The following is an 18,524-nucleotide window of genomic DNA, read 5'->3' as shown; positions in this document are numbered from 1 at the left end:
TGGCAACCAATGGTTGAAAATGTCATTGATAACCAATGGAATGAAAACTAAGGATTGAAAAGGGCCCGGTTCAAAGTCCATCGAAAGCTGTTTTTGGGCCAGACCTAAAAATTAATCCAGTATAGTAGGGTTTTATACAAAATAATATTAAAATACCAATACCTGACTCCTCAAGACTCTAAATACAAGAATTAATGATTGGTAATATTTAAATGAAAAAAATGGCAACCCCATCTAAAATATCCACAGATGGTGCTATCGACAGACGTCAATACTCAATGGTCTCTTTCCATCTTAGATTCCAGGCCACTCGAACAATGGTTCTTCTCTTCTTCACATCAAAACCTACATCATCTGGTACAATCCGGGGTTAGGACGTCATGGGAACACCTTGTTTCTAGTCTAGGCTTTTATTTCCCAGACCAATGCATTCTGAGTTAGTTCAATGAAATCCATGCGACTCTCATGCCTGAAAATAGTGACTTGTAAAAGGAAAGTCAGTGGGCCAAAAAGTTGTGTCCTTGTGACATAGAAGCTCCTTGGAACCTAGGGCCAGACATATCAAAGGGTTTTACCCACCCTGTGTCTATGAGAATATGGGTTAGTACATATAGCCCATATTTGCAAAAATATTGAGAACCAAACACAGATTGGACACACTCATGTTTTGCATGTGCTGCTACCACCCTTATTTTGCAAAAGGTAAAACATATCATGCCAAAGGTAAATAATATAGGCTAAAAAGCCGCAAAAACCATATGCACCCAAACACTCCCTATTGCTTACAGCAGTGTGTACATGGGTGTGACAACACACCAGATACTCTTGAGAGATTTATTTTGCTCTTTGGATGTTTTTGTACTTGTAAGTTCCACTGTTTATTAAATAACCATGTAAGTTGCTTGGGATCAGCATATTATTTTGAATTCTGTGTGGTAGCTGCAACCCCACACTCCTAAAAGCTCCCAATGAATATCACTTGCTACCCTTCTTTGGCTCCAAGACCTCCTCATCCATCTTCATCTCTCCAGTGCTTAATTTGTAAAAAGGAAAGTAATACATAGAGGCGTCCAAAGTTTTCCTGGGGACCTGCAGTTGAGGCTGCTAAATGCTGGGGTTGCCCAATACCAAGCAGACTATTCTTGATTAAAGAGAGACTGAAAAACAGATCTTCCCTCAGAGCAAGAAAAAAAATGAGACTACATAAATAGTGAACTCATTCGGATGTGCCAATTGTGCAAAAAACAAACATCACCCTTATAAAAAATATACAATTTATTGCTCTCAATTGACATGCAAACCCCATACAATTTATAGGTTTAATAATCCCTAAAGACTTCTCATCATTAAGCAATTGAATAGGACACAATTCCATAATCCAAACACATAATGTGGCAGGAGAAGGAAGTTCTCATTATTCATTGATGCGTTTCGGTAGTATTTCTTGTTGTTAACCACCTTCTTCAGGATGATTGTTTAGAAATCTTTCACACACAATTCACATATGGTAAATCATATAATAACACGTTAAAATCATGCCTCATACTGCCATTCTTCCATCAATATTTCTCTATATTCTTTATGCTTACCCAGACCCTACTTTCTCTTTTCCCAAAAGGCATTTTTCCTCATCAGTTAAAATGCTCCATTTGTTGAGCGGGACGTGTTCAAAGAATGATATACACCTGTCAATGCAAGCCGAGTCCCAATGTTGATAAACATATGTTTATACAGGTCCCGTGCAGCTCACAATAAAGAGGTCTGTGTTACCTCATTGATTGGAATGATCCATTTATGGAGAGTGAGGTATACCAGGGTTGTTGTGCACTTGTTAATACAAGCCCTGCCCAAGCATTGATGTAAACTTCCTAATACAAGCCCCTTAAAACTTACAGTTTTGATTCCACCTTCTGCCTCTTTCTTCCACCCCCTACACTTCCTGTCTCTTAAAAGTTCTTTTCAATCCATGCTTTCTACCTTTATCCCTTTGTCACTGGGTTCCTATCATTCTCTTCCACTTTCTCATGCCATGTATCATAGTCTGAGGTTGTAAAATTAGCCCTGGCTCCCACAAAATGAGTGCTGGAAAGCAGTCAGTAGGGGCTACAAACTGATGCAAAAGCAAAACACTTGGAACCCTGGTTCTTTCTAAATTAGACAGATGGGCTCCTTCTTCCTGCAAATGTTGCTGTCCTCAGAGCTCTTATGTTGTTCCTTCTTTCCCTTTAGCTCCTGAACAACCCACAAAACCTTCATACCACATTTCCCCCGGTTCTCACTTTCCTCGACAAACAGTATATGCAGTGCTTAATTTGAGCCTGTGATTTCCGGTTCTCAGCACCAGCACTTAATTGTCAACGCCGGCACTTGTGAGAGTCTGCCACAAGGTAGCGCTGTCTGGCTAATTTAAAATGACCACAATAACAGTTCATTATTAATTCAATATACATTACTCATGACTATTTCATTGGCAGCATGGAAGGGGCAATGTGTACTGCAAGCTGCAGTGGCCTCCCGGTGAGAGCTGTGGCTCTTATATTTTTACAAATTAAGAACTGATGTAAATGTCTTCTGCCCTGTGCCCCGATAGACCATCTCTCCTCCTTCTTTTTATCTCTCCTGCCAGCTTTCCGTCTCCCTGCCTCCCCCTCAGTGCTTTTCTTCTTCCTTTATTTACATGAGGGTGTATTCGACCTGACTTATAGATATGACTCTTTGGGTTTATAGAGCCAGGACTGGACCAAGTATGACGAGAAGCTACTGCAGGCCGTGGAGTACAATGACCCTGCCCGAGTGGCATCTCTGCTTCGCAAGAAGAGCCTGGTGCCCACCAAGCTGGACTTTGAAGGAAAAGCTGCGTAAGTTCACTTCCCTTTGCACAGAAGTGGTAAAAGTAAACACGTTCTCAATCGCAGGCATGGCTTCCACCAAAAAGTTGAAGAGTTCCTGATCAGTCCCTTTATCCCTCCCTGGAATGACTTCTACAGAGAGTTAAAACCCTCCCTCTTTACTCTGGAATGCAGCTTTCCTTTTATAACTTCTTCAGAAGTAGTAGACGCTTCTACTCTTCATCCACTTGTCGCTTCTCTGGTATAACTTCTAAAGAAGAAGCTAAAGCGATCTCCATCCGCCGTTTTATCCATCCCCAAGAATCATTTCTACCCAAGAGGTAAAAGCTTTCTTCCTTCTCCCCTTTGTTGCTCTCCTGGTTTAACTTCTACCGAAGAGATACCAGGCTTCTTCCTTCTCCTTTTTATTACTCTCCTGGTATAGCTTCTACAGAAGAGGTAAAAGCCTTCTTCCTTCTCCTTTTTATTACTCTCCTGGTATAGCTTCTACTAAAAAGGTTAAAGCTTAATCCCTTCACTTATTTATTGCTCTCCTGTTATATCTCTTTTGGTGTAACTTCTACTGAAGAGGTCAAAGACTTCTTCATTTTCCCCTTTATTGCTCTCCCGGTGTAACATCTACTGAAGACGTAAAAGCCTTCTTCCTTCTCCCCTTTGTTGCTGTCCCGGTGTAACTTTTACTGAAGACGTAAAAGCCTTCTTCCTTCTCCCCTTTGTTGCTCTCCCAGTGTAACTTCTACTGAAGAGGTAAAAGCCTTCTTCCTTCTCCTTTTTATTGCTCTCCTGGTATAGCTTCTACTAAAGAGGTTAAATCTTAATCCCTTCACTTATTTATTGCTCTCCTGTTATAACTCTTTTGGTATAACTTCTACTGAAGAGGTCAAAGACTTCTTCATTTTCCCCTTTATTGCTCTCCTGGTGTAACTTCTACAGAAGAGGTAAAAGCCTTCTTCCTTCTCCCCTTTGTTGCTCTCCTTGTATAACTTACACTGAACAGGTAAAAACCTTCTTCATCAGTAGACGTACCTGGAGAGCAATACAGGGGATTAGGAAGGAAGCTTTAACTCTTTGGTAGATTTCATGGAGGTAGTTTCTGTAGGTCTCTGCAGTACCTTCTAAAAGGCTGGATCACCTGCATGATGTGTTTTTGACTATATGAACGCAAATATATGGTGTTAGGGACTGTAGGAGATCATGTGTGTCTACGGAAACCTGTGGGGTAACTGTAGTCAACACTCTACACTTGATGCCAAAGTAACGAACAAGACTGACTGAGTGCCGGATCGAAAATCTGAGAAACATGGAGTGTGAGGCTAAGGATACTGAGAATTAAGAATTAAGAAATACTTGTGTGGTGTAGGAGTGGGGTTATCAGCAGATGCTCAAGGGCGCTAGAATCTGGCAATGGGTCTGTGGTTGTGTTAGATGATGGTGTCCTGGTCTATGATGCAGGCGGGCTGTGTCTAGCAACTTCTAGAAGTGGATGAGCAACTTAAAACTACTAGTATTAATCCTGCTACTGGGACCCTGTAGCCATAGATGAGGTAAATATGTCCTATCCTGTGCGCATGTATTTGTGGGCATGTTTTTGTGTATTTGTGTGCTTGGGTGGGTTTATGTGAGTGATGGTGTGTGTGTGGAGGTTCAGGGTGGAGAGGGCTTATGCGTAGCCAGGCTCGACAGTTATGTGTTGGAGCTGGTTGGAGAGACAAAGAACCTTTCTTAATGTCTCAGGAAAGGCCTTTTACCTGTTGTCCTGACTGTTGGTATTGCATCTGCAGAGACAGAAGTATCTCCCATACAGTTGCCCTCTTTCCCGACCTTCTCGTCTATTCCTATTATTACTTCTGTGTGGAAGAAAGAAATGCCCCAGCATTACGTCTCCACCAAAGTAATATCCACATGGGTGTCACACGGACAATTGTTTCGGACTGAAGAGGTTCTGGAGATGTTTCTGGGAGTGTGGGGAGGTCTGTTTGGGATTGGGTTGGCATATGAGATTTATAATGTTCAGGTCATATGTGTGTACTGTTTATAATCTGTGAAAATGATAAACAAAGTTTGAGATATTAAACATCTAGAGGCAGAAATGAACGAATACATTTATCTCCCAATATGTATTTGACATACCGCAGCTTTCTAGAGACTGCCTTTCCCACACTGTGTGTGGACTGTGGGTGCCTTTATCGCTAACCAGTTGGATCCTAATTTATGTCTGCAGAATCTGCTCCTTCTATAATCCCTTTCCACCAAAGCCACAGCTGCTGCACTGTTTCTCAGATTATTTCAACTTTACCGCCTCTAAGCTTCGACAATACACTGTCCAAGACCACATGCACGGTCCACATCTTTGGCAACTGTGCCCGTGTAACCTCCCAACAATGCGGACCGACTCAAAGTTGTTCCTTCACATTCTCCCTCCGGAGAACCAAGGTGCAAAGCGTGTGTACCTGCAGGTTCTCTGAAGTAGGAGGACCATCCCTTAGAAGGACACCACTTGTCGCAAAGTGACATGACCAGCCTAAGTGATGTTCCATGTGAGCCCCATCGTTGTCTTAGCCTTGCAACCACACACCTCATGTTCCTTTTCCATCTACACCCCTTCTGTCCCTTCATCGCTACACCTGCCACCATCTCACCACCACCAAATCCTCGCATCTCCAACAGATCCAAAATGAAGCCCTATTCCCTCCCAGCTCTACTTCTCTAGAACTCACTTGCCATCCCCCTGACCTGAGGTCTCACACCCCCTCAATGCATTCAAACAGGAGCTAAAAGAAATCCACCCCCAGCTTGTTGCTACACCAATGCCTCCCCAGATGCCACCGCGTGATCTTCTTGAGCCCTTACCCAAGATAAGGCACTCTGACCAACATAACCAGCATTCACTGAAGATTGCCTGTAACTGAGGGCGTGAATTGTCGCACCACCCGTCCTCCACCACCAGCAGTGGTTGGCATCACCAACTATCGTCTCCTTGTGCAGATGTCATGTGTTCGCTCTGTCTAGGAGGTTCCTTCAAGGGTTACCAGAAAATGTGGATGAGGGTGCAAAAGGATCTTCTGTTGATTTTTGCTGTTTTCTTTTCTTCTAGGCTGCACTTGGCTGCCATGAGAGGGAATGTGGAGTGCCTAGAGGTGATGATAGCCAACGGGGCTGACGTGATGGCTAAAGATAGCGCAGGTAACGCGGCCACAGCACCACCTACAGTTCAAGAAAGACCACTGGATTTAATTATTTATGATGGAGCAGCACCAAGGCTGCAGGCCACTCTTAGAAGTGTCCCAAACAGGAGCTACCACATACATATACCACATACATACAGCAATTATCCAGGTCATTCATCAATAGGCCTTACAAATCTTAAAATTAGTTTGGGCCTGAATGATAGTTTAACAGATGGTGCGCCGTCTGTCAGGGTGGAGGAGGACATTACCACTGCCATCCTGATAGACTAACACCCGCGAAATGTAGAGATGAGCGAAAGCCCAGAGGTCATCTATGTACACAGAAAGAAAACAGTCACACAAGCTTCATTCAATATACAAAAGGTTTAGTGGACGCCGCCTTTGATTTTGATGGCCATTCACCAAACTTTTCAAAACAAAGCTGCCAAAGCGTAAGTTTGTTTCTGAAAAAACAAATGGCCCCCACATCCTGGGAGATTTCTTCTAGAGTGTGAGGGTCATTAATATTTCTTTCTGTCCATTACCGCAAGACTTTTCCTGGCAGTGATGGGCAGAAAGAAAGCATGACATTGCCCACCCTAAATATGGTGGGCAGTGTAAAGCCCTTCCGCCGACGGCTGCTATCATTGAGTCATGCCAGGAAGCTTTCCGTTGACAGAAGTAACGTGGACTCCATCAGCAAAAACCTTATTATCTGCTCGTCTCTAGGCAGCCGACTGAGGGTTTCGAGGACACGGCACTCCTTCACGCTTGCGACGGAGTACCCTGTCCACCAAACTCGAATTCAAGCCTTCTGTTTGCTCTTATGAAAACATAAACAAATTATAACACAGTAGAATTTTGACAAAGATGTACATCTTGTTCTTCCTACTCACCTAAGGGACTGATCCTGGGAGTGTGAGGTCAAAGGTTGCATTCTAATACAGATTGAATATAATTTTCACCCTCAGTGGAAAGATCACTAAAGAGACCTTAAGAATGAATGATAGTAAAGATTGAAGGCACCTCTTATCTATGTTGAGTTGTTAAGGGACAGAAAAATAATGTTCTTGACCCTCTATCCTGTGTTTTTCTTAGGGCACACTGCTCTGCACCTGGCAGCAAGATATGGCCACCCTCAATGTGTCAGCAGACTGCTGCAGGTAGGTGGATGGAGATGGGATGTTGCTTTGTGCATAAAAATGCCTAAAGGTACAGATTATTCTTTGGGGCAGAGTTATATGAAAATCTGTACCAAGTGAACTCAGAGAAAAAACACAAGCTGGTAAATGTTAGAGTTGTGTTATGCTGATTTGTAGAGCGCATGGCTACCCAAAGGCTTCCCAGCACTGAGTGAGGCTTAGCCCCTGCAAGGCGGAGCAATGCTGAGCAAGTTGGCCAGTGAGGATAGAGCCATGTTTTGAGCATTCTCCTGAAGCGAAACTCATTTGTTTAGTTTCTGAGTTCAACCAGCTTAGAGTTCCATAGTTTTGGAGTCGGGTATGAGAATGACTTGCCGCCCCATCTCATCCTTTGAATTCTAGGCACTTTCAACCAGTTGCGCCTTTAAAGATCTTAAAATCCTAGAAAAAGTGTAAGGTGCCAGAAGGTCCATGATTAGAGAAGGGCTCTATGAGCCAGACATAATGTCTTAAAGTTGCTTCTTTCTTTTACTGGGAGACAGTGGAGAGTGTTGAGAGCTTTTTTTGCTGAGGCGTATTTGGGCAAGTTAAGAATCCGTTTGGCTGCCACATTCTGGATCAATTGAGTCTTTTGATTACATATTGAGGGACACCCAAATACAGGGAGTTCCCATAATCAAGACAGGACAATATCAAGGCCTGCACTACTATTCTCCTGGAGGTAGTAGGTAGAATGTCAAGGATTTTTTGTAGGGTTCTGATCGTCCTGAAACAGGATGCTGTAAGTTTTTATGCCTGTGTTTCCATGGTTAAGGCACTGCCGAGCCACATTCCTAGACTCTTTATGGGGGACAAGGGGGTCGCGGGGGGGTCCTAGACATCCCGAGCCACATTCCTAGACTCTTTATGGGGGACAAGGGGGTCGTGGGGGGGGGGATCCCAGACATCCTGGCAATGCAAATGTTCATTTGAGGGTTTGGTTTATTTCCTAGTACCATCCCCTCCATTTTATCTCCATTTAGCTTGAGTGAATGATTTGCCATCCACCGTGCAACTTTCTCCGGGCACGGGGCTAGATGTTGTTGCACGTGTCCTGTCTCTGGGGACAGTGAGACGACCAGTTTAGTGTTGTTGGCACAAGACACGATCGACACTCCAAATTCCTTGACAGTATCTGCTAGCGGATTTAGATACATTTTGAACAATGTTGGGTTCAGCGAGCAGCCCTATGGGACCCCACATTTTAATGTAAAGACATCAGAATAGCAGGGGAGCTCCCAGGTTTGGAAGGACCTATCCTTCAGGAACAAAGAGAGCCAGTTCAGGGCAGAGTTTTTTATTCCTGAGTCTCTCAACCTTTTTACCAGTGTTACACGGTCGACGGTGTCGAATGCGGCACTCAGGTCGAGGAGTATGATAGCTGCTGAGCCTCCCTAGTCAAGCAGCAATTTCAACCCCTCCGTGGTCATTAGCAATGCGGTCTCCGTGCTGTGTTGAGGCCTGAAGCAGGCTTGAGTTGAATTGAGGAGTGAGGTGTCCTCCGCAAACTGGGACAATTTTTGATTGACATGTCGTTCAAGTATCTTCGCCGCTGCTGGATGCAGGGAGATCGGTCTGTAGTTTCCCGGGCACGACATATCCATGTTGGGCTTCTTCAGCAGAGGCTTAAACACTGTGGGCTTCCACGCCTGGGGAACTATTCCCATCGAGAGAGATAGATTTAGGAGCTCCAACATTGTGGGCGAGATTACTTATGCTCCTTGGGCGAGGATGTGAGGTGGTTCCGCGTCCAGCGGGGAGCCAGATTTTACTGTTTCCAGAAGGTCAGGGAGCGACTCCATCATGACGGGAGGGGGGAAGCCAGAGAGAGAAGTAATCTTTTCCCATGAGTCCTGAATATCTGGAGCTGTTGCCAACAAGCTTCTTGCCTGCTGTAAGTTACAGTACATATCAACCACTTTATCTTGTAAATAGGCAGCTAGTTCATTGCAGTGTGCTTTGGTGGGGGTGGGCAGCCAGTTTTCAACTTTCAGAGTAGTGAGTGACTTAACTATGCATAAAAGCTTCCTTTGAGCACTGGCTGCTTACAAAATTGAGGTTTGATAATATGCTGCCTGTGCTCTTTTAAGTTCTTGGTGGTAGTGTCCGGTGTCTATTCATAGACGAGTGTTTTCAGTTGCTATCATAATTGTTCCTCTAGTTTCTTTCATGGACTGTATCGGTTTTTTAAGGATACTAAGTTACTTGTAAACCGTGGTGCTTACCTTTTCTTCTTTCCCATTTTTTTATTTAGAGTAAATGTCAATTTTACTCAAATTCGAGCTAGGAATAAGTGAAATTGCAATTTCAACAGGAGTATGAGAAATTCACAAAACAATTCACAGCCGCCCAGTAGCGACTTCCAGACCCACACCGAAAAATTAAATTAAATTCTGAGAAACTTTACTCCAAGACATAAAATTAAAGAAATAGGAATATAAATTAATTAGGAGAAAATTGTGACAAGAAAAATTGCTATCGGCAAAATAAGAGAAACGTATATCCTGTATTTTTTTGTTGTATTAGAGGCGAGCTATACTGCGAAAGGTTGTTACCCGATGTTCGAAAAGTACTGGGGAAAACTTTTCTAATTAAAACGAAACTGCTAATTTATTTTTTGCTTGTGCCTGTTGCAGCGTTTGAGTCATGCATGCCCTTCTTTAACCCTAACAGAATGGTTATGCATAAAGTATACCTTGCATGAAACAGCAGGGCCAGGATTCAGCCCTTGGAGGACTGGCCTGTCATGAGAGGGCTCCTCTCGCCTGGATGATCCAGCAGGCCTGTGGCAGGTGGGCATGCAGTCTGCTGAGGTACCACTGTCAGAAAACAAGCCGGCCCCCATCTCTAAATGAGGCAGATAAACCACATCTGGGGGAGAGGGAAATAGCCTGCTTTTCGGCAGATGTTCGATAACTCTAAATATACCCCGTAGGCCCTGATTACCAGTCCCACAGTACATTCTTATCCCTGCATAACGAGGAGTTTTCAAAGGGATCAAAATGACAAATTGTTTGCTAAATATCAAGCACTCAGTTTTTCCCTGATAGATTGGGGTGGATCAGTGCTTAATTTGAGCCGGTGGTTTCCAGTGCTTGGCATCCGCACATAACTGTCAAAAATGGCACTGGTGACAGTCTGCCACAAGGTGGCGCTGTCTGCCTAATTCAGAGATGACCACAACAACAGTTAATTATTAATTCAATATGCATTAGAAAATGACTATTACCTGCCGCCCAAGTCATTCTTATAGCTTTGGGGGCCTGAAATAAGCCGATTTGTCACAGTTGTAGGAGTGCGATGGTTAGTAGTTGAGATATTGCCATTGGCAGCATAGCAAGGGCAATGTGCAGTGCAAGCTTCAGTGGCCCTGGCACGTATTATTATTTTTTTTTTTTACAAATTAAGCACTGGTGGAACAAATCTACTGACATTTTTGGGGAGAAAAGGCCTTCCAAAAAGACAAAACATGCAGAATTTGGTGTGTTAAAAAAACGTATCCTTCATGTTATGAATCGCTTCCAAGTTGAAAACTCAGAATAGAAGGTATTTATGTAAATTTAATCCCCTGGTTGATTAAAAAGATCTCTGGTTGATTAAAAGGATCTTGCAACACAGAAAACACATTTACACTGTTGAAAGCAAACCAAGAAACCCGGAAACCCTCAGGACAGCAAATTGGGCACTTCAGAATGCTGCACCGGCAAAAAACCTTCAGTCACACCTAGACGTGAACTCGCAGGAGGGACATTGAATGAGACCGAGTTAGGGAGCCACGGAAAGAAGGTGATGAGGGTGAACAGGAAAGCAATGCCAGGTGTAAGGTGTTAGATTTGTAGGTTGCAGGATAAAGACAGTAGAATACCACTAGAGAGCGACTGCTGTTTAAAAATAAGGAGCCCAGGAGTGAGGAGCAATTAAGGGAGAGGGAGAAGACACACAAGCCAAACAAAGAAGACACTGAAAGGGCAAACTAAGGATGGTTGGAGATAGGAAGGGCATCAGGTTGGTGAGGGGGCAACACTCTTTGCCCCCAAAATAGGCAGAGCAGACAGAGGGTGTAAGCACTGCTTAATTTGTAAAATAATAAATGCTGGTACCTGAAGTGATTTTCAGGAGCCCTCAAGCGGCACTGACAAATGTCAGTGTTGCCGAACACTAAGGCTGCCTGGTCTTGATTCCACCTCCTGCCTCTTTCTTCCTCCACCCTACACTTCCTGTCTCTTTATCTCATGAATACCGAGGCTGCCTGGTCTTGATTCCACCTCATGCCTCATTCTTCCACCCTCTACACTTCTGTCTCTTTATCTCATGAATACCGAGGCTGCCTGGTCTTGATTCCACCTCATGCCTCTTTCTTCCACCCCCTACACTTCCTGTCTCTTTATCTCATGAATACCGAGGCTGCCTGGTCTTGATTCCACCTCACGCCTCTTTCTTCCACCACCCTACACTTCCTGTCTCTTTATCTCATGAATACTGAGGCTGCCTGGTCTTGATTCCATCTCATTTGTCTTTCTTCCACCACCCCACCCTTTCTGTCTCTTGATTTCATGTACAACAAGGCAGTCTAGTCTTGATTCCACCTCATGCCTATTTCTTCCTTCACCCTACACTGTCTGCCCCTTTATTGCAGTCTAGTAGGATCTGTTTCTTCGCCCCTTTCTCTGTTAGTCCCTGTTTTCCCATATTTCTCATCCTCCTTCTTTCCCTTCTTTCCCTTTTCTGCCTTTCTCGCTCCTGCACTGGGTAAAGGTTTGATGATGAAAAACAAGTCTTGGTCTCTAAGAGTGAGTGTTGAGAGACCCCACCTGCAAGCACTGGCTCAAACTGGGCACTGAGTATAAGCAAACCATGAAAAATAAACAAGACAAGAACGTTTTTATCCTGGAAAGTAGGGGTGGGCGGAACTCGCAGAGTTTATTAACCCCTTCAGTGCCCATGATGAGCTGGACTCGTCATGGGCTGCGGTGGCGCTGTGCCCATGACGAGTCCAGCTCGTCATGAACTCCGCCCGCTAATGGAAGGCGCGGCACTGGGCGGGGAAAGGGGCGGGCATGCAAGGGGTTAAAGTCATATATGGTACTAGAAGTAAATAAACAACAAGGAGGAATAAATTGGCAACAGGGATAAAAGTCTACAGAGGTTGAGAAAGGAACAAGGACCATGAGCGAGCCATCCATGCTCCGGAAACTGAAATCTGAAAGATACCTGGACTGGATGCCACCGTGAAGGATTGATAGGGAGCATCATGGCCCTCCCTTGTCCTGAGCCTACACACCCAAACTTCCTGCACTTCCACACCAAAGGAGCCCCTATCCTGCAGATTCAGGGGTCCATTCTTGGACTGTGTGGTCTGTAACCATTGTGCTGAAATCCTTGAGATTGACGAAACATCCAACAATCGAAGGGCAACTCGAGCTGTGCGTCCTGGACTAAGTCGCAGGGAAACAGGTGCTGCGATGAGAGTAACCTTTAAACAGCTGGGTATTCTCAGTTCTCGCTGGAGCAATTTCTTCTAGGAGAACAGATGCGCCTTGAAGAATCCTGATACTGTGGTGAAAGCAGGTGGCCTTCATGCATCATGCATGGGGTGGACTAACTCAATGGACGTTACCCAGAAGGAGGGCCAACATCAACCACCCCAGAAAGAGAGCAGGTTATGCTTCCTCTAGTGGTAAGTCCAGCTGTAAATCCCAGCTGTGATCTTCCTGATCAGGACTCTTCCAACCTTGCCATCATGCCCTCAGTTTAAGATGTTTGCACTCCCTGTCAACAACTGTAAAAGTCAATGCGCTGGGCCAAAATGGAGATGTTCTGGATGCACCAAAAAACACTTTTGCTTGTCATTGCTAGGTGAGCAGATGGTTTTATGAAACTATTTCAAGGCTGTGAGAAGTTGGCCTGACATATGCTGGTCACTAGTTATAGTGGCCACCTTGCACCAGTCCAATTCGACTCTTATAGTAGATAGGTTTAAGACAACCTTTTAAAGAAAGCTATCCTAGTGGTAGCTGGGGAGAGCAGCCTTCAGGCTAAGTCTCTGAGGAATGTAAATCAGCTTGGTTTACCTTATAATCTCTTGAATTAGCAAATGAAAGGACACCACACAGGTATATATATAAAATATATATGTATTTATTTCTAGACACACTCTACTAATCTCTTTATGAGATTAGAAGTCAGGAACATATGCACAAATCAATGTTTCCCAACAAATTAAGCACTTATATGGCTGTGGACCTAGGGGCGTACCAGACCAAATACTAAAATAGAGGTTTAGGAATGTCGACTTGCAAGGGGACAAGGCCTAGGGCCTTTAGAATCGCTGGGGCCTCACTAATCCACCCAAGGCAGGTAAGTAAAGGACCCACGGGAGACGCATGCATTGTGAGAACACAGCCATGGGTTCCCTATTGATTTCCATGGAGCAAGTCGCGGTTGGATTTTTAAAGTTTTAGGGTACTTCGAGAGAGTCTACAAGCAAGCCACTTACAAGGTAAGTACTTCGAGGGCCAACACCCACAGGAGCACCGGAGTGCACGAGTTACCTCACCCAGGGAAGCCGGGTGCATAGGTGTCTTTTGGTGTCGGGTCGCGGCGTCGTTTTCAATGGAAGCCGAAGAAGATTTGCTGCTTGTGAAGACTGGAGAAGTGTCCGGTGGAATCCAAGGCTGGATTCAGAAGAAGGAAGACCTGAAAGCAGAAGGGACAGGGTTCACAGTCACTTGCCAGTGACCCGGGGCCTGGAAGATGGATGCCCATGGTAGTCGGGTGATTTCAGGTGATTCATGGGTGTTTTGACTCTTCAGCCACGAGGTCCAGGAGGTGTCGACGACAACCAGGAGCTGGATTCGGAGTGCCCCACAAAGTCTGCAGCTTACTGAGGTGTCGACAACTGGATTGGAGCCAACAAGCCTTGGCAACAGCAAGTCTTGTGGAATGTGAAGAAAGTCTGCGGTGCAGACCAGCAAGGTCTGAGGGACTCACCCTGCGAAGGAAAGTCAGGACAGACCTGAAGCAATCAGGGTAGCCCTTTGGTTTGATGAGAAAGTCTTCAGGGGACCCACAAGCCAGCCGGCAAGGGATCGCGAAGACGCCTTGTGAGGATTTGCTTCACAGGAGCCCACGGTCACTTGGGACAAGGTAGGCTTCTGATTTTCAAGGGAAATCCTGCTGGAGGCTTGGGCCACATGTGGTCCAATGCACAAGTTCGTAGAACGTCATGAAGGGGTTGCACTCGACAATAGTGCACGGTACCCGGGTATTGCTGTTCCTCATCACTCGTGGGGTCCACTCACCTCAGGTTTGCTGGGGATTCACAATGGCTGTTGAGAAGTCAGGAAATCCACTTCCGGGGCTGCAGGGACTTCGGACTCTGGCGGGAGCGGGAAAGTTTGCGACCATTGATTCAAAGTTTTGGTGCCTGCCAAGCAGTGGAGTCACTCCTTGACTCCAAGGGAGATTCTTCAGTCTTCCAAAGGTAGTGGAACGTCGAAGGTCCAGGATTCTTTTTGTAGAGCGTCGTCCAGGGATATTTAGTTTGCAATGGCAAGGGTTCCCTATCTTATACTAAAGGAAAGGGAGGGACTAGCTCTATGACCACTCCTCTGGGAGGGTCAGGGGAGTGGGTGGTTACACCCACTTCCCTTTGTCCAGTTTCGCGCCAGAGCAGGGACAGGTAGCCCCTGAACCGTTTTGAGCTGGCATATGCACAGAGGAGCCTACTGCTCCCCCAGTGCAAGACTTCACAGCACTCTAGGAGTGCACCCACCCAGCCCCAATACACTAAATCCTGTCTGGAAGGTGGTGACACCTCCCTGTGACAGGATGCCTATTGTTGGGCCTCCTCCACTGCGAGTTTCAGTCAGCAGCAGGAGGGCAGCCCAGTGTCTGTGCTGGTGGCATCCATTTTGTGATACCAGGCTCTTTCAGATTTCTACCGTGTTTCCACAGTAGGTACATGTCTATTCCTCTAGAAGGGTGGGATCATACTCCCACACCAGTTACTGGTGTGGGGGTATGATTCCAAGGTGTTTGACACCAAACACGACATGTTTTGATGCAGCCATCCCAAAGTTAGCATTTACCGCTAGGTTATAATGCTCTTAAGAGTATATGGTTTAACCGCATCCACAAACAGCCACAGAGAATAGACTCTGCCAGCTGCAGAGGGGCCCTGCTCGTGCAGAGACACCCCTCACATGTAAACCAAGCACCCTGCCCTCAGGATTGATAGGGCCTGGCTTAGGGGTGACTGATAGGTTTAAATGTGTGTGTAAGGGGAGATATAGGGAACCTATACCTCAGTGAGGAGTGCTAACACTACCTCACCCAGGCTGCAGTAGCAGGCCTGTGGTTTCAGATTTAGTCTGCTTCCCAGGGGTGGCATAATACATGCGTCAGCCCCTGGTAGGCCTGTGAAGTACCTATGCCCTTGGTACCTAAGGTACCATATACTAGGGGCTCATAAGGTACCACAGTATCCAATCCCTAGTGCATCTAATATGCGGTCCAAGTTGTTTAGAGAGAACAGAGAGACTGGGGCCCCGATTAGCAGGGACCCAGCCAGACTATAGCCAGAAACCAGTGTTAACATCAGAAAAAAAAGTGGGGGCAACATAAGTGCAGATCCTACTCTCCTACAAAGGCCATTCCAAGAGACACAAGTTTATCATCGTTCTCCAATGAGTGAAACCCCCTCCTCAGTCCCACTGGATGCTGGAAGACCCTCGATGGTACAAATCCTGATGAGGATGCGGAGTATCAGCGAAAGCGATCACCCTTCATGAGAGATCCCACTGTAAATAATCAATATAACTTAAGTGATTGAAACAAAATTCCAGGAAAGAGCTAAACGAAAAGAAGAGGAAACAAACTGGAGAAGTGCAGCTAAAATCTAAAATGCTGAAACCTTAGAAGTCACATCGAGGGATAAAATTAGAGCCCACGCTGAGGATAAAATGCAGAGTAGCATTAATAAGAAGCGCCAAGTCAAGATGAAACTGTTGGGTTCTGCTTCTACAGGTCTCCGTTGATGTCTTCACTTTGAAGGAGGGAGCTGTTGTGGGATCTGTTTCTGATAAGCCCTGCATGGCCTGCTGCTGCTGCCCAATCTGCGGTATGAGTTCTTCATGGGGCGTAGGGCAGGTCATCTTGTGTCTGAGTGGATCTTAAGACCAGCTAGGGGATGAGCAGGGGTCACCCAACTACTGGTGGGACACCTGGGCAGACACTTATCATCAGGTGCACTTTACCACAGATAAAGCAGCTGCCTTCATGAACACTGGAGTTCAACATCCTTGTATGTCTCTATAGAAACATGCACCTTACAAAGAGGAAGAACAGACATATTCTTAAAATGGCATTGGAACAAACAGGACATGTTTTTGAGTCATTCCTCATTGCCCTAGCAGACATTTTTTTTTAAATGTCTCCATGGAATATATTTTGCCTTTTGCGAAGATCATTTAAGTGAGGAGCTTGAGTTCGACTGCAGAGTAACAACTAAGCTTGAGGTGCCCAGTCTTGTTGGCGAAGGGATCTTTGAAAGCTCCTCCTGGGAGAATTGGTAAAAATAAAAAGTGAAATGAATAAGATGGCCTCAGGGAAGGATTTAGAAAGCATTTCTAAGCTCTGAACATACCATGACTATATTTTGACAAATTGCATACTTAATCAGAAATGTGTATTTTAATGTTGGGTGCTTGTATGGTCCATATATGACCTTAAGGCTAGATCCTGTGAAACGTAGGACACTTACAGGTAATTAGGTGATACAAATTGGAAATAAGAGAAAGTGTACCCCTTGCAAACTTATGAGTAAATGTCCATTGAAGGATGGTAGCCTGCCCACAGCAAGGAGGAAGTATAAGTGTATTTTCTAGAAGGCAACCAAGGCCTGAAGGATGCTGCTGGGCAGAGAAAGGAGAAGGTTTAACCAGAGGAAACTCATACCATGTGTTTTTATGGTAATTCGAATTTTAAAAGAACAGGTGAATTTTGTACAGCAGTTAATTTTGTATATAACATGTTTTAAATTCTTGCAGGTGGTTCATGTATCAGTTTAATTGTTAAACAAGCCTATGCTGCATTGTTTACGTTTAGTAATGAAATCAGCATATACATACATAATTAATTAAATAAATACATACATGTATAAGAGGCATTGAAAATTCTCATAGCCCCTCTTTACAGCTATATAGCCAGGATGTCTGGATCCATTTTAGTTTTAGAGATAGCTAGTTGTGGTTCAAGTTGGCTCTATTTAGGTGCAATACCATATGTGGATATCCTCAAAGCCTGTCATGGATTTATCCCACCATGACCTAAATGGAATTTTTCAGTACTAACATCATCCTAGCACTGTAAAACAGAATATCAGACAAGATATTTTCTCCTAACATGCTTTGATTAATTATTGAATCCACTGGCAAGCATCACCAGGCAGAGAATGCACAATGTGGACATTAAGCGGATCAGTATCACAGCTGCCGTCAGCCTTTATGGATCTGATGTCTCCCTACTCCGCTGGTACTTTTACCAAATTGGCCATATCTCAACAATAATTGCTAACCAAACATTGGAGGTCTTTGTTTCTTGCTTCACAGGAACCTTGCCCTGTGGATGTCGCCGACAGCAATGGTCGGACAGCTTTGCACCATGCAGGTAAATAGGCAATGGTCCACTCTAAAGGGGCTATCCAGTATAAATGGCAAAACAGATCCCTTTACAGAGTCCTGCATTGCGTGCCACAATGTTCCTTACTTTGCTGATGTCAGCTTGGGTGTGGAGAACCTTTGTGACAACATTCACAGAATGGCCCCATTAATTCATATCCCACAAAGATTGCGGGGATACTTCAGAGTCCACTTGAGAACCAAGGCTTCAATAACAAAAGGCTTTTCCTTGCTTAAGACAGTGTTAAGATTGCCTTAAGCCAGAATACACAGTGGTAAGACTGTCTTAGACCTTGAAGGATAGTTTTAAGACTGCTTTTGCAGTTCCTTAAGACAAAGCCCTTTATAAATTGGGTCTATCTTGGACTGTCTTAAGCCAAGGAAAAACTTATTGAACCAGCCCTCCGGCAAAACAGTGTACACAGAGATTTGAAATAACACTGTCAACATTTCTCACTGCATGCAGAACAGTTTTTGGCTGCTAATGTGGGCGTTAATCAAAGACACATGAATAGAGTTCTGACCCTCTTTCCATCAGCTCATAACACAGTCTTTGCTCCCCGTTTATTGTATAAGCCAATATCATACTTTGTGTCTACCTTGAAACCTCCCTTTTGCCTTTATTCTTCCACTATGTTGTTTTGCTTT

General features: G+C 44.7%; 1 protein-coding gene across 1 annotated transcript in view; it reads left to right on the top strand.

Annotated features, from left to right (window-relative positions):
* The window catches only part of ANKRD24 (ankyrin repeat domain 24), an 86,042-nt gene that overhangs the window by 26,756 nt on the left and 40,762 nt on the right, over positions 1–18,524 (top strand). Inside the window, exons 2-5 of the mRNA XM_085636994.1 lie at positions 2,728–2,858; positions 5,944–6,032; positions 7,115–7,179; positions 17,808–17,865. Coding sequence (XP_085493120.1) covers positions 2,728–2,858; positions 5,944–6,032; positions 7,115–7,179; positions 17,808–17,865 — 343 coding nt within the window. The remainder of the gene's footprint in view (positions 1–2,727; positions 2,859–5,943; positions 6,033–7,114; positions 7,180–17,807; positions 17,866–18,524) is intronic.

This window comes from Triturus cristatus, chromosome 12 (genome assembly GCF_964204655.1).
Source record: "Triturus cristatus chromosome 12, aTriCri1.1, whole genome shotgun sequence".
NCBI lineage: Eukaryota > Metazoa > Chordata > Amphibia > Caudata > Salamandridae > Triturus > Triturus cristatus.
The sequence above is the reverse complement of the archived record's forward strand: the minus strand, read 5'-3'. Positions and strand labels throughout refer to the sequence as shown.